Genomic DNA, 24,262 nt, shown 5'->3' on the forward strand with positions numbered 1-24,262 from the left:
AGGTACCACGTTCATCTGTTTAAACAATAGTACGCAAGTATAAACACAATGGGATCACACAGCCGTCATACCGCTTAGGAATGATACGCGTTCTGTCTCCTAGAGATGAAGATACTTTCATGCGAAAAGTGAAAATCAATCCCAAAACAACAGCAAAGGACCGTGTGAAGATGCTGGAGGAAACAGGTACAAAAGTATCTATATCCACAGTAAAAAGTGTCCTATATTGACATAACGTGAAAGGCCACTCAGCAAGGAAGAAGCCACTGCTCCAAAACTGCTACAAGAAAGCCAGACCATGGTTTGCAACTGCACATGGGGACAAAGATCATACTAATTGGAGAAATGTCCTCTGGTCTGAGGAAACAAAAATATAATTGTTTGGCCATAATAACCATCATTATGTTTGGAGGAAAAAGGGGGAGGCTTGCAAGCCGACGAACACCATCCCAACCGTGAAGCATAGGTATGGCAGCATCATGTTGTGGGGGTGCTTTGCTACAGGAGGGACGGACTGGTGCACTTCACAAAATAGATGTCAGCATGGGGGAGGAAAATTGTGGATATTTTAACGCAACATCTCAAGATCTCAGTCAGGAAGTTAAAGCTTGGCCGCAAATGGGTCTTCCAAATGGACAATGACCCCAAGGATACTTCCAAAGTTGTGGCAAAATGGCTTAAGGACAACAAAGTCAAGGTATTGGAATGGCCATCACAAAGCCCTGACCTCATTCCTATAGAAAATCTGTGGGCAGAACTGAAACGTGCGAGCAAGGAGGCCTACAAACCTGACTCAGTTACACCAGCTCTGTCAGGAGGAATGGGCCAAAATTCACCCAACTTATTGTGGGAAGCTTGTGGAAGACTACCCAAAACGTTTGACCCAAGTTAAACAAAAGGCAATGCTACCAATTACTAATTGGTTGTATGTAAACTTCTGACCGACTGGGAATGTGATGAAAGAAATCAAATCTGAAAGAAATAAAAGCTGAAATAAGTCATTCTCTCTACTATTATTCTGACATTTCACATTTTAAAAATAAAGTGGTGATCCTAACTGACCTAAGACAGGGAATATTTACTCTGATTTAATGTCAGGAATTGTTAAACTGAGTTTAATTATTTGGCTACGGTGTATGTTTTTTTTAAACAAAGCTGGTGTAGCAGTGTAGACGTTGTTCTCCCATGTAAATGTGTTTTTTTTCCCGTCTTTATTTGAAATCACTCTAGTTGGAGACTTATCTCCCTCACCAACTTTAAGCATCAGCTATCTGAGCAGCTTACCGATCGCTGCAGCTGTACACAGCCCATCTGTAAATAGCCCATCCAACTACCTACCTCATCCCCATATTGTTTTATTAACTTTTTTGCTCTTTTGCACACCATTAGTTCCAGTATTTCTACTTGCACATCATCATCTGCATCATCTATCACTCCAGTGTTAACTTTCTAAATTGTAATTACTTCACTACTATGGCCTACTTATTGCCTTACTTCCTTACACCATTTGCACACACTGTATATAGACATTTCTATTGTGTTATTGACTGTATGTTTGTTTATTCCATGTATAACTGTGGTGTTGTTTGTGTCACACTGCTTTGCTTTATCTTGGCCAAGTCGCAGTTGTAAATGAGAACTTGTTCTCAACTGGCCTACCTGGTTAAATAAAGGTGAAATTAAATAAATATGTAAACTTCCGACTTCAACTGTATTAAGTGTAATGAAGACAACCACAAAAGCACATTTTGCTTCAATAAAAAATCATGTTTTATTAAAATTTCAATTGAGACCACACACAGCTGAAAATGAACTCTAATTCCTCATTTATGTCTCAATAATCTAGTAAAGTCCCCATCTCATTTCCTTCATAACAGCCTTACTGCCCAAACCACTAATAGTTCAGTTGACACACAGGAGATGAAAGAACTAATGCATTAAAGAGTCAAAGGACGTGCCCCTGATGACACATATAGGTAGGACTAGTCTACCTGGCCTGCGCACAAATGTAGGCCTATAAATGTGCCCATTTGGGGATGTCTGATAGTATTTCTGATTGTCTTAACTCACCACCACTAATGAGCTGTGGAGCTTCTCAAAGTGCGGAGGTCAAACTATGTGCGGAGGTCAAAATCATAAATAACAATCTTCCAAATCTATTATTTTCTAATGTAGATTACTTCTCCTTGCCATTATCATTTACCAGATGATAAGACAAGACGTGAAAAATACAGTTTTTCTAACATATGATGGGGATCCCTGGGTAGCCGGTTTTCCTGGGAGGGGGATCCCTGGGTCACCGGTTTTCCTGGGAGGGGGGATCCCTGGGTCACCGGTTTTTTCTGGGAATGGATCCCTGGGTTGCCGGTTTTCCTAGGAGGGGGTTCCTGGGTCACCGGTTTTCCTGGGAGGGGATCCCTGGGTTGCCGGTTTTCCTAGGAGGGTGTTCCTGGGTCAGACAGTATACAGCGGTCTGACTTCCCCCCGGGTTTTTGATGACTCTAGTACCCACCTCTACGGCCCCCGAGGTGGTGACTACCCCCCTCCTCCTGCATACGGCTTCCCGGCCTATGGAAGTCCCCCACCAGGCCAGCCTTCTGCCCCCTACCCCTCTGGTCCCCATGGTCCTCCATACCCCGGTCAGCCTGCAGGGTACCCCATTGGGACCTACCCAGGCCAGCCTCACCTTGGTGGTCCAACACCAGAGTATCACGCCCAGCCCACAATACCACCCATGCCCCGCATCACTACTCCTACAATGCCAACCAGTGCACTGTGCGGTAAGCCTGAACCCTCCTCTCTCACCTGGCTGGGGCTTATTCTGAGCTTTCTCTTATTCCCGAATAAGCTCTTTTGCACAGATTAATATGAATCCTTGATACTGAAGGTTATACTTTAGTAGTTGATCACCAGTCTTGTGTTCTGATGAGGTTTCTGTTGATGTCACAGGCGATGGGGAGGGGTTTGCGGCAGGCCGTTTCAACAGTCTGAAAGTGCGACATGCCTTCATACGAAAAGTGAGACAGCACAACAAGCAAGCACACACAAACACAAGGTGATATAATTAAACAATAAGGCACGAGGGGTGTGGTACTGTATATGGCCAATATACCACAGCTCAAGGCTGTTCTTACTGTAGGCACGACGCAATGCAACGCGGAGTGCCTGGATACAGCCCTCAGCCGTGGTATATTGACCATATACCACAAGCCCCTGAGGTGGCTTATTGCTATTATAAACTGGTTACAAATGTAATTAGAGCAGTAAAAAATAAATGTTTTGTCATACCTGTGGTATACGGCCTGATATACCACGGCTGTCAGCCAATCAGCATTCAGGGCTCGAACCACCCAGTTTATAATATAGTATAATATTCTCTTTCTCTTAGGTGTATATGATTCTGGCATCTCAGCTACTCATCACTGTCACACTCGTTGCAGTGCTTGTGTTTCTATGACTGTGGTATGTCTGTGTATTAGTGGTTTTGTGTTACTGCACACGTGTGTTGAACTGAGTTACCCTTCTCTGCAGTGACTCTGTAAAGCGGTTTGTGATCAGAAACCCAGCCGTCTACTGGTTGTCATTGTAAGTACTATCCCTTTGTACTGACCTATGTTTTTACAGTGTTGTTGGATTGACAGCTGTGCTGGCCTATGTCTTGGCTGTGCTGTTTGATTGACAGCTGTGTTGACCTATGCCTTTGTAGCACTGTGTATATCGTCACTCACATTCTGCCGGTCTGCCGTAAAGGACCCAGGTGAGTCTCTTTCTTAAAGAACATCACCTCTAGAAGATGACAAAGTTGACCAAAAAATTAATAATAGTTTACAATAGAGTTGACAATAGAGTTTTATTGTATTAAAGTGCTGTCCTTAACGTAGCCACTCGCCTGTCTTTAGGAGGAAATTCCCACGGAAAGTCCTCCAGCTGCCCACCTTTGTCAGTAACTAGCAATATTCTGTACTGGTCCAGGCTAGTCTATAGTCTACAATGGTATTTACTGGTCGATGATGGACTTTAGTGGTTTGTGCTGGCCTGCTATGGTTTATATTGATCTGTGTTTTCTGTTGCACAGACACTGGCCATGTCCTACTGTACATGACAGGGACCATATCCAGGTGAGACAGACACACACAGTGTGGTAGTCACGTCTGTCTGTCGCCGTGTGTGCGTCTCTGCTCTGTGTGTAGTTTCTATGATACTACAGCAGTGCTTCTGGCTCTGGGCATCGCGGTCATCGTATCGTATGCATCATCACCACAGTATTCTACTTCCAGACCAAGGTAAGAGGACGGCCGGGACGGCGCAAATGGAATGTCATCAAACACCTAGAAACCATGCGTTAGATACTATTCCACCAATTCCGGTCCAGTCATTACCATTAGTCCGTTCTCCCCCAATTAAGGTGCCACCAACCTCTTGTGGTGTGTGTGTATGTGTGTGGACCTCACCTCATGCACAAGCCTATTTTGTGTACTGGGGGTTGTTGTCATGGTGGCAGGCATCATCACAGTCATTGTGCTCTCCTTCACACATGTGAGCTTGCACTTTAGACACCACGTGTCTGATACCATTCCAATGACTCTATTCCAGCCATTATTATGGGTTGTCCTCCCTCACCAGCCTCCACTGATGCCGAGTCATGTTTTTGTTCTATTACCGTTACTATTGTACTGAGGATAAAACACAGGTAGATGTAGTACAAACAGAACCACTTAAACTGTATCAGCATGTGTTTGTTCCTATAACATATACAATATGTATAATATATGTCTGATATGTTGAGGTTTGTACTGATGGTACTGATTGTCATACCCGTGGTATACAGTCTCATACCACAGCTGTCAGCCAATCAGCATTCAGGGCTCGAACCCCCCCGTTTATAATAGCAGTTTTACTGTCGTTATTTATATATTACTGCTATTGTAATGGCGATTCCCATTAAAAAGTCACTGTCACAAGAGAAAGCCGTCCGTAACGCGTCGTCAAGAATCAGCTTTCCAAACGTTACTCGTTTCAGGTAAAGTTCCCATATATTGCACATATAAAATAGAAATAGCTCCTAAACACATATTCCTATTCAATGGGTGCAGAGAGAATAATTCAATAAACTGTATCTGTGATATGATAAGAACCTACACCTGTGCTAACCCTTCCTGGTTACCTATATACATGTGACCCATGACCCCAAAATAAAGTGCCCTCTATAGTGAATATAATGACCACAGGAAAAGGAGGGCCAAGCATGCCCCCATTCTCAAACACAAGCTACCGGTGGCCGAAAACACAATCGTAGTGGGACGAACGAGTGACGAATTTCCGGGAAAGGTCCATTTTAAAATAATACCTTCCTCCCTCGCCCTGCAAGTGTAAACGTGTCTGACACGTCATCAGAAGTGTCCACTTAATTTGAGGGCTTATGATGTGTCTGGAATGCAGCCCAGACATTCCTGTGGCTGCTGAAGCTCATCGGTACAGCCCACAGATGACTCCCCTGGAAACAATGAGCTGGGAATAGTGAGGTACTTTCCGAAAAAAAAAGTGTCTGCTAGGGGCAACCCTGCAGTGTAAAAAAAAAAAAAAAAGCCTCTATTTACATTTAGCTTATGAGTACATTTCAAACTACTTTTGGATTACAATTGGATTTTAAGGCTTATACAAATGTCCTGCTTTTAATATGATGTTTATGTCATCATCGCAAATCAACTGCACTATACTTAAACACTTCCACCTCCAGCCATTTTACAATGGCTCTTTGGCTAGCTTTTGCTACAGCCTATATCAATGAGCTTTAGCATTCTAGCTAACACCTGCTGCATTCAAAAGTTAATTGGCAAAGATCACAACCAAATAGAATCTCAGCGACTGTTCAAGCAAGAATCAAAACCTTATTATAAGCGTATGAGAACCCCCAAAAACTTTTGTTTAGAAGTAATAACGTAAATCTAGGCTATGTTTAAAATGGGCGCAAATGGCAACTGCTTTCTTACCGCTGCCAAGAGTCACGCACATCTGTGTCTTGTACTGGGAAAGGGGTCTTATACACCCCTGATAACAATCATGCTCTGAGACACGGATAAAGAGGAAACGTCAAAGTAGAGACAGGTTTTTATTTTTACTTCTTCTTCTGTGGAATTTATATGGCGGCCGGCAACCAACTTTAAGGTGCATTACCGGCACCAACTGGACTGGAGTGTGGACCAGAGACAATGAAGGCTCTTATACCCCTCTGTTACTCCTCAAATCTAATGGCAATCGCTCCCTTTCACATATTTCTGGCACTGAAATAGAACGTGTTGCACTGTCTCCGTCTCCTTCCTGACAATGATCACACCTCCCAGTCGGATGGTTCACCACCACTTTCAATGCACTATTTAGCCTTGTATGTCCCAGTCTCAGCCATGTGACTACACTTTCCTCCCTTCTCTCTCGGCCTGAGGACCTCCCTGCCCCCACTTGGATCTCATACAGGTGTCTGTCTTCCTTTACTCTCCCTGTTCCACAACTCTTATACAGGTGTCTTTCCTTACTCTCCCTGTTCCACAACTCTTATACAGGTGTCTTCCCTTACTCTCCCTGTTCCACAACTCCTATACAGGTGTCTTCCCTTACTCTCCCTGTTCCACAACTCTTATACAGGTGTCTTCCCTTACTCTCCCTGTTCCACAACTATTGCCACTTTTAACCACTGTTCTTATTCATCCATTCCGCTTTACCAATTGACAATTCCAGCTCAACATCAGGATGTTTACGAGCCTGATTGGCAATAATATCCACTTCCTCATTCCCCTCTACTCCCACATGAGCTGGTACCCAGAGGGAACAGCACAAATCCCCCCCTCCCCATCTGTTTCACCCTATACAAGAACTGCAAAACTTCATACAATACATACTGTCTGCTCTGAGACACATGAATTTAAGCTCATCAGGAGTAAGAGCAGATGACTACCCTGTCTGGCCTCACCTCCTCCACCCACTCTGGATAAGTTATCCGCTGTTATTTTTGTATTTCTTTTTACTCTGCATGTCTGATGCTTTTCTATGATTTAAACATAGGTAACGACGATTGGTTTGATTTTGATACGCCGTTAGGTAGTGGTCTCGTCTTAGTGGTGCCATCTTACAGATGTAAATTCCTTTTTACGTAAATGCAATGTCTGTTTCTGATGTACATGATACCACATACAGGGTACCTATTATAGCATTGTGAAATGTTTAGCCTAATTCTCATGTACTGGCTTGAACATACAGTTCTAGGCTCAAATGTGTTTAGAACCCTCAGAACAAAACATTCGATGACATAGCAGAACACTGAGAAAAGGCCCAAATTCACACCTTCAAAGCATTAAAAGACAAGCTTCTATTCTACCACATGAGAAGAATGGACGTTTTAGACTATTGATGTAAAACGATTGACTGTTGAGAGAAATCATATGGGAACACAGTTTGCAGGGTGTACTGACTGATGCATGTTTTGAAAAATCAGGAAAGAAAATGCCTGTTGAACGTAGCAGAGTGACATGGCCAGCGTTTCTCCCGACAAAGGGCATGACATAGGAAGAACTCTGGATCCTATACTGATCCACGCAGACAGTCTTGTGCGATCATCATGGACTTGTTCACAGTCGATTCATGTACATTCTTGTAGGTGCGAACACCGAGCAAAGTAGTATGGGTGTCTCTCAACAACTGTTTCCAATCCGTATACATCAGTCTCTTTTTAAGGCTTCGTCAGTCCAACGGCAGAAGAGGCAGTGAACACACACATACACACACGCACACACATTCACTCAAGCACACACACACATTCACTCAAGCACGCACACACACATCTTCTCAATGGAGTTGGGATCAGTCCAGTCTGTGGTTGCGGTAGCGACTGCCCTCGTATTCTCCTTCATTGGACCGGTTCATCCGCTGGCGAATCCTCAGCTGCTTCAGGCGGTTCTTATCCACCTCTCTCTTGGTCAGGATGAACCCTATTATTCCTGCAGGGAGACCTATCATCCTATAGAGAGGGGAAAGAGAGGGGGAGAAAATGGGAACTTACCAAGGGGGTTATTCACCTGAATACAATATTAAATTGTCAGCTGTTTCTCTACAACAGAAATCTGATGATAAACCACGTTAGAGAACAGAGGGTCTCTCACCAGGCATATCCGATCTTCATCATGGGGTTCTTGGCCTTTCTCGTGGGGATGTACGCTGGTCCCTGCTCCTCCTCTTCCTCCTCAGTCTCTTTCTTTTGCTCTTTCTGCGTGTCAGTCGTTTTCTGCTGATCGGTGCTTCTCGGCTGTTCTGTTTTGGTGCTGATCAGTGTTGACCTGGTGGTGGTCAGTGGCTGGTAGAGTCGGGTGAGACACCGGGGAGGAATGCACCTCAGAGCCTGTAACTTGACCGGGCACCTCTGTGTCCATAATGACCGGCCTGGAATCTGACACAAACCTAAAACAGTGAGAGTATTGGTCAGGTCAAATAATTATAGTCTTCGGAGTCAGCTGCCTCAGGATCTGTGGGTTAAGAGATGTTGACGATGAGTATGATACTTTTTTAAAATTTTTTAAATGAGACGATGTCTTTTCATCCATATTGGGTGAACCGTTTAGAAATTACAGCACTTTTTGTACATAGCCAGCCCCCCCATTTAGGGGACCAAAAGTATTGGGACAAATTCATTTATGTGTATTAAAGTAGTAAAAAAAAAGTTTAGTATTTGGTCCCATATTCATAGCACGCAATGACTAGTCAAAGTGCTGAAACAGAGACAAAACAACATTTGTCACTGTCCAAATAGTTTTGGAGCTCACTGAGTCTTGTGAGCGTGCATAGAGTCAGTGTAAGATAGTCTGGGTAACCATTTAATTATCTACTTAGCATTCATGAATTTTTAGCAGTCTTATGAATATTTAGCAGTCTTATAGCTTTTTCCCCCAAGCCGTCTTGGAACCTGTTGGTTCGAGAGACGATGCTTCTATACTGTTTAACGAAAGGTGGCAGAGTGAACAGTCTATGTTTAGGGTGGCTGGAGTTGTTGGCAATTCTTAGGGCCTTCCTCTGACACCTCCTGATATAGTGGTCCTGCATGGCAGGGAGCTCGACCCAGTGATGTACAGGGCTGTCCGCACTACCTTCTGTAGCAATTTGCGGTGCATTTGCCATACTAAGAGGTGATGGAGCCAGTCAAGATGCTCTCAATGGTGCAGCTGTAGGACCTTTTCAGGATTCGAGGGCCCATGGCAAATCTTTTCAGCCTCTTGCTGGGGGAAGAGACACTGTTGTGCACTGTTAAGTCCTTAGTGATGTGGACGCCAAGGAACTTGAAGCTCTCGACCCGCTCCACTACAGCCCTGTCAATGTGGATAGGGGGCATGCTCGCCCCTCTTTCCTGTAGTCTACAATCAGCTTCCTGGTCTTACTGACATTGAGGGAGAGGTTCTTGTCCTGGCACCACAATGCTAAGTCTCTGACCACCTCCCTATAGGCTGCCTCATCTCCGTTGGTGATCAGGCCTACCACTGTCGTGTTGTCAGCAAACTTGATGATGGTGTTGGAATTGTGCGTGGCCACGCAGTCAAAGGGTGAACAGAGAGTACAGGAGGGGACTAAGCACAAACCCCAGAGGAGCCCCCATATTGAGGGTCAGCGTGGTGGAGGTGTTGTTGCCTACACTCACCACCTGGGGCCAGCCCGTCAGAAAGTCCAGGATCTAGTTGCAGAAGGAGGTGTTCAGTCCCATGGTCCCCAACTTGGTGATGAGCTTTGAGGGGAGTATGGCGGTCAACGCTGAGCTGTAGTCTATGAACAGCATTCTCACATAGTTATTTTACCCTTCTTACCCAGGTGGGAGAGGGCAGTGTGAAGTGCAATTGTTAATTAATTACAGTGCTACAGGGCGATAGTTATTTAGGCAGGTTACCTTGGAGTTCTTGGGAACAGGGACAATGGTGGTCAGCTTGAAACATTATGGGATTACAGACTGGAACAAGGAGAGATTGAAAATGTCAGTGAAGACACTTGCTAGCTGGTCTGCACTTGTTTTGAGAACGCGCCCTGGTATTTTGTCAGGTCCGGCAGCCTTGCGAGTGTTAAACTGTTAAATACTTTTACTCACATCAGTCACGAAGAGCGAGATCACACAGTCATCCGGAACAACAGGGGCTTTCACACAAGACTCAGTGTTGTATTCCTCAAAGCGAGCATAACAAGTATTTAGCTCATTTGGGAGTTCTGCATCACTGGGCATCTGATGGTTAGGTTTCCCTTTGTAATCCGTTGTCATCTGCAAGCCCTGCCACATACGACGAGTATCGGAGCCTATGTAATAGGATTCCAACTTCTTCCTATATTGTCCTTTTGCATGTTTGATGTCTCGTCAGAGGTCGTAACAGGCTTTCTTGTATGCGTCCGTGTCCTGTTCCTTGTAAGCGGTAGCTCTAGCCTTTAGCCAGGCGGGGATATTGCCTGTAATCCATGGTTTTCGGTTTGGATACGTTCGTATAGTCACTGTGGGGATGACGTCATCTATGCACTTATTGATGTAGCCTGTGACTGATGTAGTAAACTCCTCAATGCTATCGGGTGAGCCCGGAACATATCCCAGTCTGTACTAGCAAAACAGTCTTGTATCCTTGCATCTGCTTCATCTCGATCCCAGGCTGTGTAACAACTCATCGCGATGGGCACATATGCCTGTCTTCTCTCTCGGTCTGCCTACGGTGAACTCTCAATAGCAAAGCTAAGCTCCTGAGTCCGTACATAGTCAAAGTCTTCCTTCATTTTGGGTCAGTCACAGTGGTCAGGTATTCTGCCACTGTGTACTCTCTGTTTAGGGCCAAATAGCATTCCAGTTGGCTTTGTTTTTTTAGTTTGCTCTTTCCAATGTGTCAAGTAATTATCTTTTTGTTTTCTCATGATTTGGTTGGGTCTAATGGTGTTGCTGTCCTGGGGCTCTGTAGGGTCTGTTTGTGTTTGTGAACAGAGCCCCAGGACCAGCTTGCCGAGGGGACTCTTCTTTAGGTTCATCTCTCTGTATGCGATGGCTTTGTTATGGAAGGTTTGGGAATCACTTCCTTTTAGGTGGTTGTAGAATTTAACAACTCTTTTCTGCATTTTGATCATTAGCGGGTATTGTTCTAATTCTGCTACGTGTGCATTATTTGGTGTTTTACATTGCACACAGAGGATGTTTTTGCATAATTCTGCATGCAGAGTCTCAATTTAGAAAGGACATGAACCTTCTTATGATGGTCAAAAGGACAGCCATGTTGGTCAACCATAATTTGTCAGTGCTGTGATAAGATATTATCTTCACTGTATGTGTATTAACTAGCTAGCCAGACAGTTTGAGGAATGATTCCATTCTATATTTTTTTCTAATTAACTGCCAATATTCCATTCAAACAATGCAGTCAATCCACTGGCTGAAATCAGTTGATGATAGGATTTAGACAAGTTGTACATGCACCAAGTACTGATATTGTATCATAAAATAACACTCACAGCTTTCCAAGAAAATCACATCCGAGACATTTATGGTCTGTTCACATATACAGCATTTTAAAAGCTATACAGACAATTGGTATAGAACCCATGTAAACTGTATTTATAATTATATAACAATATTTAAGACTGGTTTTGATTTTCTCCCTGACCAAGATAGCTACCATTTTGGCCCCATTACGGAAATGTTAAGGTTTATGATATCTCCTCTAGTAATTGTATAGGCTCTCTATGCCCAGACCTCAGGTGGAGGGCAATCGGTATTTATCCCCTCAAGTAATTGTATAAGATCTCTATGCCCTGACCTCAGGTAGAGGGCAATCGGTTCTATAACTGACTGAAGTATTTTTTGCCACATCCTAATTGGGATGTCGAATTTAATGTTCCTTTTTGACGGCGTAGAAGGCCCTTCTTTCCTTGTCTCTCAAATCGTTCATAGCTTCGTGGTGTTGTTTTCAAACCACCAGACAAGGAGATTAACAGCTTTGCACCTAAAAACTGCTGACTCCCTCTGTTTATGAGTTATGTCGAAATAAAGGTGGTTTTAAGCTGTTCAGAGTAAACATACCTTTAAACATCACCGACCTCGCAAGCTTCCTACAGGGCGCCGCCATCTTGTTATGTAAAAGTGGAGTCGGCTTGGGCATGCGCAAATCGTCATTCATCCGTTCTACGGCACTCTGCTGCCTCCTAGCGGACGATTCACCGATAGACATGCCAGCCAGTGTCATTTGGATTAGTATATTTATCAGAAGATGCGTTAAATCATTATCTTTGGCTATACTCATTCATTACAATCATATCAACTCCAACTAGGTATACATGTGATCCCACTCCACCCAGCTTAATAACATTTGCTAAATGTTTACTGTAGGGGTGTCAAATTCATTTGGAACTTGGGGCCGCATTCTGTCTTCAAAGAGCTCCAGAGGGCCATACTAAAAATGTGTCATATTTCCTCGGCGTAAAAATTTGCTAAAGAGTCCTCTATTCATCCTTTTAGGATTTTTCAATTCTCCCCGACTGTCTTGCTTTCATTTCGGTGATTATTAGTGAGCTGGACAGTCAAGAAACTGCATGAATGTAGACCCATTATAATTTCTACAGTTTCGTTTTGGTTTTAGTCATTTTGAAGTATATTGCGTTAGTGTTCCCCGAAACATCACTGGCGACAAGGAGGCCATAAACAATATCAAACATTTGATTATTCTTCTTAGTTTTTTTGGGAAGCATATTTCCACGTGCTACAACAGTTATTTCATTTTTTGTTTCGTTTTATACAAAACATATGCATCAAAAGGGTAGACTTTAATTTGTGTGTGTTCTTTCACACATACATTTAACATGGGAGGTAAAACCATGCTAGTCAGGATTAACATCATGTTAACTGAGGAGACCCACAAACAGCCATACGCCAGTAAACGCTCTGGAGAAATCAGAGCAACATATTTACATTATTCACCTGGCTACACCAATACAAATACAAGGCTTAAAACAGGGTAGAGTCGTTTAAAAACTCTATAAAGCAGCAATACAATTAAAACATGACAAATGTTGAGAATGTAATTACACTGACCAACATTCAACAAAAAACAACTTCACAGAGTCTTGAATTGGAGTCCAAACGTAAAAGTTCTAGAAAGAGGCGATTGAGAAGGAGGGGGAAAGTGCTAGGGAGGGAGTTGGAGGGGATGAGTTTAGTCCTCCAGAGTGTAGTTGGGGTTGACGACCAGAACCTCTTCCTGTGCCTCCGCCTCTGACCCTTTCAGCCCTCCCCGAGACAGCTCTATCAGGATATGATCCTAGAGATGGAGAGAAGAGAAGAAGAACAGTAATAGTAAAGATGTCTGTTGGACATTAAGGCTTGTAAAGGTGTTATTACTCCGACTCAACGCTGCAATGGGTGTGTTCGTGTGTTCTCACGTAGTGCACTAGTCTGTGCAGGACTTTCTCTATCAGGCTCTTCTTGTGGATCAGTTCCTCTTCCGAGTCGATCTCTGACTCCATCTCCTTCAGATACCAGTTGATTAGGGCACTTTTCTTCAACTCCTCTTCCTCCTCGGCTGCGCACACAGGCAAACAGTTAACCACTGCGTAACACACTGTCCACATGTAGAATGTGTGCGTTTCGGGTGCCTAACCCTCCTCGGCCCTGCGGAGATGCAGCACCAGCAGGTTGGAGATGCGGCGGTACTCTGGGAATGTCAGACGCAGCGGCGGCTTGGGGCCGCTGTCAGAGTGGCCGCTCACAACGTCGGTGAGTCCTTCGACTCCGTTGGCGCCGCGGTTAGTTCCGTCGGAGTGGCCGCTCACAACGTCGGTGAGTCCTTCGACTCCGTTGGCGCCGCGGTTAGTTCCGTCGGAGTGGCCGTTCATTCTATCAGCGTGCTCGTTAACCAGGCCGTTTACGCCATTCACTCCGTTGGGAACGTCACGGCCTGCAGAGAGACGGAGAGGTTTCAGTACATGTAAATATCTGGAGTAAAGCGGCAGTAGTACTAGTGGTTGTGTACCGTTCTCGCCCTCCTCCTCCTCCATCTCCTGGTCCTGGTCCAGATTGACGTCAGGCGTCTCCACTCTGACGATGGACTTATTCAGCAGGCGGAATGCCTCCTTCACGTGCTTAGGCTGGACCTGCCGGGAACAACAAATAACACACACTTTACGACAGAACACCCTACACACTTTCTTAGCACGCAATCTATGACAAACTGACAGAGCAAACTTGATCAATCCTTCAGGACCGTTTTGAGAGCGTTGTGCGCCTAAGTTCTTGGTACGTTGGGTATAGGTTGTGTGACCTCTAACCTCGTCGCAGCAGTGCATGCGAGCCATGCCCTCAGAGAGGCGGATCATGCTCTCCAGCTGCCGCACCGTGATTCGCCAGGCCGACTTGGCCACGCCCCCAGAGCCGTCGCGCTGACGCAGCCGTTTGTACTGCTCCACGATGAACTCCTCGGACTCACCAGAGATCTACGCACCAACACAAATTCAGCCGCATCAGTCCCACTCCATTGGAATTGGGCATAAGCCCTATCACAGCACAGAAACACAGAAACACAGACATGGGATATGTTTACATGCATTTAATAGTACGATTTATTGTGAATACTCAGATTAATATAATACTTCAATTAAAACAGTTACATGGACGCATCTGAAACCAGGCTACATTTTGCGAACCCACTTCACTGGCGCGAATGAGAAGCTCGCGCTAGCACACGCGCAGGTCCAACACACCGCTGAATCTCCTATTCATGTCCTAATATTTCAAAAGATTGCTTAAAAATCGTGGTGTTTTTAAATCGCCGTATGCCTACTTCAATTATGACCGGTCACCGGCCACATCATGATGATGATGATGCAAAATGGATCATATGATAATCAGAGTAAAGTGTTTACATGACTAATGCCATAAATCAGCTTAATATCTAACTATTAGAGTGCATGTAAATATACTCAGTGTGAAAATCCTTAATACACACACACCACTTACCTTGGGTTTGAACTGTCGGGCGAAGAGCAGGTATCTTCTGATCTCATCCAGAGAGTAGAGTCTGTCTACTGAGTTCTCAATGCGAGAGTGCAGATCCACGATACGCCTGGCTATGGCATAGTCTGTCACCCACACACACACACATTTCCATTAGTAATTACACACACACCAGTCTGTCACACACACACACACACACCTCATTGCAGTCGTCCACCAGGATGAAGAAGAGGTCAAAGCGGCTCATGATGGGAGCGGACAGGTTGACGTTCTGTTTCAGACTCTTGCTGCGGTCGTAGCGACCACCGACCGGGTTAGCAGCCGCCAGGATGGACGTACGGGCATTCAGAGTGGCCTGGAGGAGAGGGAGGTCAGAGGGAGAGAGTGTGTGTGCACCTTGACTCCAGCTTTAGTGGTGGTGTGTGTGTGTGTGTACCTTGACTCCAGCTTTAGTGATGGAGATGGTCTGTTGCTCCATGGCCTCATGGATGGCCACTTGGTCTCTGGTCTCCATCTTGTCAAACTCATCGATACAACACACACCCTGTGGACAAAGCGAAGCCCATCCCACTTTAAGCACAAAACACAGACAGAAATGCAAACACACACACACACACACACACACACACACACACACACACACACACACACACACACACACACAACATCCTCAGCTCACACACACACTCACGTTGTCAGCGAGCATGAGAGCTCCGGCCTCGATGACGAACTCGTGTGACTCCTCGTCTCGAACCACGGCTGCACTGCTGGCCTTCCCACTGGTATACACAGCCCTGGGACTGAACTCCTCCACATGCCTGAGAGGGGGGGGGACAGTGTGTGTAAGTATACAGCGGGTATCAGTGGCGACCTGCCATTCAGGGCAGGTGGCGCAGAGCCCCACCGGTTTTGGGACCCACATTTCTAGCAAAAGAATAAATGAAACGATATATAAATACATAAATGTACAGTAGCTTTGATTGGACTGATCGTGGCAACATCCTATTTCCACTTATTTCTTCGCTAGCAGTCATCATCGTGAATCAAGTCTACTGGCAAGTCCTTTTTAATCCTCGTCATATGAAGAGAAGTAATGAAGAGAAAATATAACACATATTGGTGCTCATCGGCCGTTGGACATAAACATTAGGACAAACATTACACAACAAGTTGGAAATTGCAAATTCAACAATGAGTGGTTTGGAAGGAATCGGTGACAGTGGCTAACCGCAAGCATTGCGACTGGGAAGTCGCTGTTTTGAACAGCCATCCAACTCGGGAATTGTAAATCTTTTTGATGACAACATTTGCCAACGAAGGACCGCCGCCGCGCACAACAAGGGGAGTCTTACAACGTCTGCCATGCTGCTGCATGAACGATGTCATTGGCCAGGGACATAGTCAGCCATGTTGTTTTAAAAGGCAGCAAACGAGGCTGAATGAACCGTTTCCCTGCCAGACAAGGTCTGTGCTGAAAAGAAAGCTGTCGGGGACAGACTTTATGTCGGCCCTAACCCTAACCGTTATAGTGCAATTAAGGTATTGTTTAGCGTTGTGTTGTGCAGTGGCTTTGTTTTGAGATTTACATGCCATAATTGCCACTGGTGGGTATAGGGAGATGTGGAGGTGGTTTTGTGTGAGAGTTAGACATGCATTGTGCAAATGAATAGGGGTGTAGTGGGCAAGTATGCGGTTGTGTAAGCTATAGGGTGGAGGGATTTGTGACATAGGGGAGTGTGTAGGGTGTAAGGGTCTTACTTGAGGAACTGGCTCTTGGCGGTCGAGGGGTCTCCTACGATGCAGACGTTCACATCTCCTCTGAGAGATGTTCCCTCCATGGTGGTTTTGGGAACACCCCCGAACAACATCAGCAGGATGCCACGCTTCACCTCGTCATTACCTACACACACACACACACACACACACACACACACACACACGTTATACATTTATTACACACACACACAGACTATCAAATGTATTTATATAGCCCTTCTTACATCAGCTGATATCTCAAAGTGCTGTACAGAAACCCAGCCTCAAAGCCCAAACAGCAAGCAATGCAGGTGTAGAAGCACGGTGGCTAGGAAATACCCCATGCAAAGGCTGTGTTTGCGGTGAGAGTGTAGTGCTGACCGTGTATGGTGGGGAAGAGGCTGGTGCCGAGGTTGTGGTAGAGGTTCTTGTCTTGGCTCATCTCGAACACCTTCTCCCACTCCTGAACTGACATCTGGCTCTTGATGCTCTCTGCCGTCTGATCCTCATCACGCAGCTCCTTCCCTCCGAACTACACACACACACGATTACAACTCCCTTCAAACAAATGTCGTACATGCATGCGTGATATGTCCACTAGTTAGTAGCCTGAGGTAGTGTAGGTGTGTGTGTGTGTGTCTCGAAGGTTTGAGTGAGGGTGTCGTACCCTGGGGTTGGTAGGAGCCACATGGCAGGCGAGGAAGGCCAGTCTGTAGGACAGCTCTCTGACTCCCAGGGCTTTAAGACCGCGAAGGCCCTCGTTCTCATAACCCTGTCTCCCTCCTACACGGGAACTCGTCTCTGCTCGCACACCTAGAGAGAGATGGAGAAAATGGGTCATGTCAGGGTGAACTGTGTGCGTGTCATGGCGGTGTGATTGTGTCTGTCTATCGTGTGCGTGTACAGCCCTCAGAATCACCTCTAGGGAGCGGGGGATGGACCCTCTGGGCAGCTCTGCCTGGGTCTCCTGGATACGCACCTACACACAGAAGTGTCAGACACACACACACACACACACACACACACACACACACACACACACACACACACACACACACACACTCAAGCCTCAGCACAGACAACAAACACAATCTACCTTCTGGAAGTCAATGAATTTGGAGCGGTGTGTGTCGAGGTGGAAGCGAGCGCGGTTGCTGCAGACGGGGTTCCTGCAGACGGTGGGCGGGGCATACTTGAACTGCTGGGGCACGTCCGGACACACCCCCTGGCAGTCCAGACAAAGGAACGTCCCGCTCACCTGAAGGAGACCGAACGAAGAGGATCAGACACAGATGTCACACAGCTCAAGATTTGTTCAGGAACGATATTTGCACCGCGGCCGTCATTAACTATCAGTTCTGGGTGTACAGGGTGTGTCCTCACCACCTGTGCACTGATGCGCACCAGAGAACCAATGCGCAAGGAGGACAGCTCACGGATCCTGTCACGCAAAAAAACAAAAACAAGGACTGTTAGATCACACGCAAAAACATCTTACCGAGCAGAACCTGTCGGAACACTATTTGTGTGACTTGGTACTTCTGTCAAGTATGCGTCTTACTTGTGTCTGGTGGGCAGGTCCTGGACGGCCAAATAGAACTCCTTATTGACAGGGACATTCCCGTGATCCCTGGCAAAGCTCCTCACCGCACGACAGAGGAAGGGATATACTCTGGAGAGAAGGAGCGGTAGAAGGAGGAACAAAAGGAGAGTTTGTTGTTAGCCGGACATCAGCCTGGATCATCAATAACACTCAACGTTCTCGTGGCTGTTCTACGTGCTCTGTTTAAGCCCGATTCAAAAGGAAAGGCGAGACGAGATAAAAACGAGCCCGTTTTAGAATTGTGTGTTGTAGAACAGCTGACTGAAGAGGGGGCATTAAGATGAAGAAAAAAGGGACGGGTGGTTGGGACCGTTTACGGTGTTTCTTTACAATGGCGCGATACAAATTTGAAACTAAATTGGCACTTGCTGTAGCAAGGCGTTGTAGCAAACAAGTATGATTCAATGCAGGCACCAGAAACAGGGCCTACTTTGTGACTCGTCAGATAATATAGCCAGCTGCTCGGCTAAAAACAGAACGTCAGCGCACTGTACATTTTCGATTGGCTAAACGGATCCATCTCGTCACAAGTCTCGAGATTTGACATGTTGAACACCAGCCACTTCCGCAGCGGACACGAAACGTTCTAAAACTAGACCGTTCAGATCAAGCAAACTTTGTTCTAAAACAGCATTAAAACAGTCTCGCCTCCTCTCGGCTGTTGCATCTGAACTGGGCTTCAGAGTTTGGGGAAGGTCTTATGAAGGCCTGTGACATAAATGTCACACCGTTTTTAAATGGATTTGTAATAAATGCCAATTTTTTTATTTTAATTTTAAATAGTGTCTCGCCTCTTCTTCTGGTCCTAGATCTGTAACTACCTGTAGAACTCCTCCTGGATGGTGGTCGCCAGTTCCTGGTTAAATCCTTCCAGATCAGTGAAGGAGACCAACAGAGTGTTTCTCTCAGGCCTGATCAGCTCCTCAGCATCACGGACATACTTCACCTCACCGTCTGATGTCTGGTACCTACACACACACACACACACACACACACACACACACACACACACACACACACACACACACACACACACACACAAACAAACAGTTGTATTACTCGTATGCATCCCATTTTCATGTATACCTGATGTATAAAGCTATTAGAGGACTCATATTTTTTTTAATTTCACCTTTATTTAACCAGGTAGGCAAGTTGAGAACAAGTTCTCATTTACAATTGCGACCTGGCCAAGATAAAGCAAAGCAGTTCGACACATACAACAACACAGAGTTACACATGGAGTAAAACAAACATACAGTCAATAATACAGTAGAAAAATAAGTCTATATACAATGTGAGCAAATGAGGTGAGATAAGAGGTAAAGGCAAAAAAAGGCCATGGTGGCGAAGTAAATACAATATAGCAAGTAAAACACTGGAATGGTAGATTTGCAATGGAAGAATGTGCAAAGTAGAAATAGAAATAATGGGGTGCAAAGGAGCAAAATAAATAAATACAGTAGGGGAAGAGGTAGTTGTTTGGGCTAAATTATAGATGGGCTATGTACAGGTGCAGTAATCTGTGAGCTGCTCTGACAGCTGGTGCTTAAAGCTAGGGAGGGAGATAAGTGTTTCCAGTTTCATAGATTTTTGTAGTTCGCTCCAGTCATTGGCAGCAGAGAACTGTATGAGGCTATACCGACTGTGTGCACATCTTAACCAACTTCAACGTGCTTGTTAGCGAGCTAGCTTGCTAGGTTTTAACAGGGTGGGGGCACTTCCAGCACTGGGGAACATCCCGCGCGCCCCACCCAAGCCCCACATCTATTTCTATGGGAATAAGCACTGTTCATGGCACAAGCTGTTCACACCCCTCTTGTTGGTGGAGAGAATTTTGCAGCTTTAAAGCTAATCTTGCAATTCTATACATTTTGCCATGTCTAATGTGTACTCATGATATGAGTGACAAAATAAATTACAACAATATCTATGGGCTAAAAACCTAAATGAAAAAACGTTAACTGACATGGGCTAGTTCATTTGGGCATTTCTGACAAGTTATAAATAGCTGTCTTAGGTATAAAATGACTAACATGACAAGAGGAACTGACGATGCACTACCCAATTCAAATCCAATTGTATTTGTCACACGCGCCAAATACAACAGGTTACAGTGAAATGCTTACTGACAAGCCCTTAACCAACAATGCAGTTAAGAAAAAATGAACACAAAATGTAATGAAAAATAAGAAAAAAAGTAACAAATAATTAAAGAGCAGCAGTAAAATAACAATAGCGAGGTTATATACAGGGAGCACCGGTACAGAGTCAATGTGCGGGGGTACCAGTTAGTCAAGGTAATTGAGGTAATATGTAGGTTGAGTTATTAAAGTGACTATGCATAGATAATAAACAGAGAGTAGCAGCAGTGTAAAAGAGAGGGGCAATGCAAATAGTCTGGGTAGTCATTTAGATGTTCAGGAGTCTTATGGCTTGGGGGTAGAAGCTGTTAAGAAGCCTCTTGGACCTAGACTTGGCGCTCTGGTACAGCTTGCCGTGCGGTAGCAGAGAGAACAGTCTATGACTAGGGTGGCTGGAGTCAGGCAGTGATGCAATCAGTCATGCTCTCGATGCTGCAGCTGTAGAACCTTTTAAGGATCTGGGGACCCATGCCAAATCTGTTCAGTCTCCTGAGGGGGAATAGGCTATGTCATGCCCTCTTCTGGACTGTTTGGTGTGCTTGGACCATGTTAGTTTGCTGGTGATGTGGACGCCAAGGAACTTGAAGCTCTCAACCTGCTCCACTACAGCCCCGTCAATGAGAATGGAGGTGTGTTTGGTCATCCTTTTCCTGTAGTCCACAATCATCTCCTTTGTCGTGATCACGTTGAGGGAGAGGTTGTTGTCCTGGCACCACACGGCCAGGTCTCTGACCTCCACCCTATAGGCTGTCTCGTCGTTGTCGGTGATCAGGCCTACCACTGTTGTGTCATTGGCAGACTTAATGATTGTGTGAATTTCGAAATTGAATCCATGTACTTTCTACTGCTACAACTTTTAAGAATAAGTTTAAAGCCGGACTAAGTTACTTTAAAAAAAAAACCCCACACACAGTTTTTGGTGTTTTTGTTTATTTTTTACTATTTTCTGCATTCTATAATAATAGTGAAGACATCAAAACTATGAAATAACAAATATGGAATCAAGTAGTAACCAAAAAAGTGTTAAACAAATCTAAATATTTATATTTGAGATTCATTCAAAGTAGCCACCCTTTTTGCCTTGACGACAGCTTTGCACACTCTTGGCATTTTCTCACGAGTTAGTCACCTGGAATGCTTTTCAATTAACAGGTGTGCCTTGTTAAAAGTACATTTGTGGAATTTCTTTCCTTAATGCGATTGAGACGATCAGTTGTATTGTGACAAGGTAGGGGTGGTATACAGATAGCCCTACTTGGTAAAAGACCAAATCCATATTATGGCAAGAACAACTCAAATAAGAAAAGAGAAAATACAGTACATCAATACTTTAAGACATGAAGGTCAGTCAATACAGAACATTTCAAGAACTTTGAAAGTTTCTTCAAGTGCAGTCACAAAAACCATCAAGCGCTATGATGAAACTGGCTCTCATGAGGACCGCCACAGAAAGACCCAGAGTTACCTCTGCTGCAGAGGATAAGTTCATTAGTTACCAGCTTCAGAAATCAGCAATTACCTGCACCTCAGATTGCAGGCCAAATAAATGTTTCACAGTGTTCAAGTAACAGACACATCTCAACATTAACTGTTCAGAGCAGACTGTATGAATCAGGCCTTTATGTTTGAATTGCAGCAAAGAAACCACTACTACAAGGACACCAGTAAGAAGAAGAGACTTTCTTGGGCCAAGAAACATGAGCAATGGACATTAGACCAGTGGAAACCTGTCCTTTGGTCTGATGAGTCCAAATGTTAGATTTTTGGTTCCAACGGCAGTGTCTTTGTAAGACGCAGAGTAGGTGAATGGATGATCTCCGCATGTGTGGTTCCCACCGTGTAGCATGGAGGAGGAGGTGTAATGGTGTGGGAGTGCTTTGCTGGTGACACTGTCTGTGATTTATTTAGAATTCAAGGCACACTTAACCAGCTTGGCTACCACAGCATTCTGCAGCGATATGCCATCCCATCTGGATTGCGCTTAGTGGGACTATCATTTTTTTTCTCCAGCAGAACAATGACCCAAAACACACCTCCAGGCTGTGTAAGGGCTATTTCACCAAGGAGAGTGATGGAGTGCTGCATCAGATGACCTGGCCTCCACAATCACCCAACCTCAACCCAATTGAGATGGATTGGGTTCCGTTGGACCCCAGAGTGAAGGAAAAACAGCCAACAAGTGCTCAGACTATGTGGGAACTCCTTTAAGACTGTTCGAAAAGCATTCCAGGTGTCTACCTCATGAAGCTGGATGAGAGAATATATTTTGATTTGTTTAACACTTTTTTGGTTACTACATGAGTCCATATGTGTTATTTAAAAGTGGTGATGTCATCACTACTATTCTACTAATGTGGAATATAAAGAGAAACCCTTGAATGAGTAGGTCCAAACTTTTGACTGGTACTAATAAATATATGTTTAATCTAGACATAACATTGTTGTCTCTCTATGTTAATGTTTTGCTAGATATCCAATAGCTATTATCTAGCTAGCTATAAATCTACCAGTCAGCTAACGTTAGGTTCCAAGAAGAACAATAACATAATGTCACTCACTCTTCTAAGAAAGCCTGGAAAAGCTTCTGGCATTTCTCTGCTAACTCGTCTTTCACCATCTGTCCCGCATTCTCCTGAGTCGTCTGTGCAAGATCCATCTTTTCACTGGATTAACACTGAAATATAAAATAGTTTCTAAAATCTCTTCCGTCTTCCCTTGACGAACCGTACCATGCACGCTGGAGAAGAGAAAGTGCACTTTTCGCGCGAAAACAAGGACCATGTAACGTTTGGGGCGACACAGTTGACCAATCCCATCGTTGTATCTTGACACCATGTAAAAGCCTGAAATATTCTAGCCAATCAAATGTGTTATGGAAATATGAACAACGACCTTTCTCCTTGTAGGAGTAACATTGTGTAAAACCATAGCGCTTACAGTAGCTACTTCCAGAGTGATGGTGGGGTACAGTTCTGCGGTTTCGCCACTAGAGAGAGCTGTTTAACTGCTAGAGCAAGTTCTCAAATGCATCGTTATTATATTTGCGTGTTGGTTTTGTAAAAACTTGTCATGGGTGTAAGTTGGCACGGTGATGCCATCTGTTGGTAAATGTTAATTACTGCAACCAGTGTGCTTGGGATACCCGGATGTTTTGCAATGTACTGAAAAAGACTGGTTTCTCGAATCAATGCCTCTGTCTCCTCATGTAACATCCAAACAAAACTGTCTGGTTTCATGGTCTTCCACAGCGGAAGGACAAGGACCATAGCTTGTCAGTCCTCCCTGGCAAAGTGCCTTTCTCTCTCATCTCTCCTCCAGAGAGTACACAGTAGTAGACTCTTATCTGACAGGTGAGAGCAACATGGAGATCGCTTATCACCCGCCATTAGGGTTGGGTAGGTTACTTTCTAAATGTAATCCGTTAAAGTTACTAGTTACCTGTCCAAAATTGTCATCAGTAAACATTTTTGGATTACCCAAACTCAGTAATGTAATCCGATTACATTCAGTTATTTTTAGATTACTTTCCCCTTAAGAGGCATTAGAAGACGACCAAAACGTATGTTACCAATCAAACCACATCGAACCAAAGTTTACATATCTGGCAATATATAGATGTTACATTTTACTTTATGGGTTGGTTATGTAGGCTTCATCTAACCCATCTCTTTCTACTACAGATAATAATACAATTCAATTATATTTTTTACATTAAAAACCAAAGTCTTATCAGAATTTCAGTGTTATACCTCTTTATCTTCAAGAATA

At 44.5% G+C, this 24,262-nt stretch overlaps 2 protein-coding genes across 2 annotated transcripts; both read right to left on the reverse strand.

Moving 5' to 3' along the window:
* Positions 1-6,077: 6,077 nt before the first annotated feature.
* On the reverse strand, positions 6,078-12,161 carry si:ch73-71c20.5 (DUF4748 domain-containing protein). Its single transcript, XM_021589001.2, has 3 exons — positions 12,068-12,161; positions 8,151-8,445; positions 6,078-8,008 (listed from the first exon to the last, which is right to left on the reverse strand). Exons 1-3 carry the CDS (start codon positions 12,144-12,146, stop codon positions 7,852-7,854), a joined length of 531 nt encoding a protein of 176 aa, XP_021444676.1. The 5' UTR covers positions 12,147-12,161; the 3' UTR covers positions 6,078-7,851.
* A 627-nt stretch (positions 12,162-12,788) lies between these two features.
* LOC110508155 (DNA replication licensing factor MCM6) lies at positions 12,789-23,450 on the reverse strand. The gene is made up of 17 exons (XM_036966386.1): positions 23,053-23,450; positions 19,172-19,318; positions 18,309-18,419; positions 18,101-18,188; positions 17,844-18,005; positions 17,415-17,726; positions 17,129-17,279; positions 16,751-16,892; positions 15,684-15,810; positions 15,429-15,536; positions 15,193-15,347; positions 14,996-15,125; positions 14,308-14,472; positions 14,013-14,133; positions 13,641-13,937; positions 13,423-13,562; positions 12,789-13,301 (listed from the first exon to the last, which is right to left on the reverse strand). Exons 1-17 carry the CDS (start codon positions 23,148-23,150, stop codon positions 13,197-13,199), a joined length of 2,559 nt encoding a protein of 852 aa, XP_036822281.1. The 5' UTR covers positions 23,151-23,450; the 3' UTR covers positions 12,789-13,196.
* Positions 23,451-24,262: the final 812 nt, after the last annotated feature.

The sequence above is a fragment of the Oncorhynchus mykiss genome, chromosome 28 (assembly GCF_013265735.2).
Source record: "Oncorhynchus mykiss isolate Arlee chromosome 28, USDA_OmykA_1.1, whole genome shotgun sequence".
NCBI classification, from domain to species: domain Eukaryota; kingdom Metazoa; phylum Chordata; class Actinopteri; order Salmoniformes; family Salmonidae; genus Oncorhynchus; species Oncorhynchus mykiss.

Excerpts from the sequence above, each read along its gene's own strand:
- LOC110508155 (XM_036966386.1), bottom strand. The coding sequence starts at position 23,150 with ATGGATCTTGCACAGACGACTCAGGAGAATGCGGGACAGATGGTGAAA. Across the intron at positions 18,420-19,171 it reads ATCCAGGAGGAGTTCTACAG|AGTATATCCCTTCCTCTGTC; the intron begins GTAGTTACAGAT and ends CCTTCTCTCCAG. Across the intron at positions 16,893-17,128 it reads CCTCTTCCCCACCATACACG|GTAATGACGAGGTGAAGCGT; the intron begins GTCAGCACTACA and ends GTGTGTGTGTAG.
- si:ch73-71c20.5 (XM_021589001.2), bottom strand. The coding sequence starts at position 12,146 with ATGCCCAAGCCGACTCCACTTTTACATAACAAGATGGCGGCGCCCTGT. Across the intron at positions 8,446-12,067 it reads GAGGTCGGTGATGTTTAAAG|GTTTGTGTCAGATTCCAGGC; the intron begins GTATGTTTACTC and ends TCACTGTTTTAG. Across the intron at positions 8,009-8,150 it reads ATGAAGATCGGATATGCCTG|GATGATAGGTCTCCCTGCAG; the intron begins GTGAGAGACCCT and ends CCCTCTCTATAG.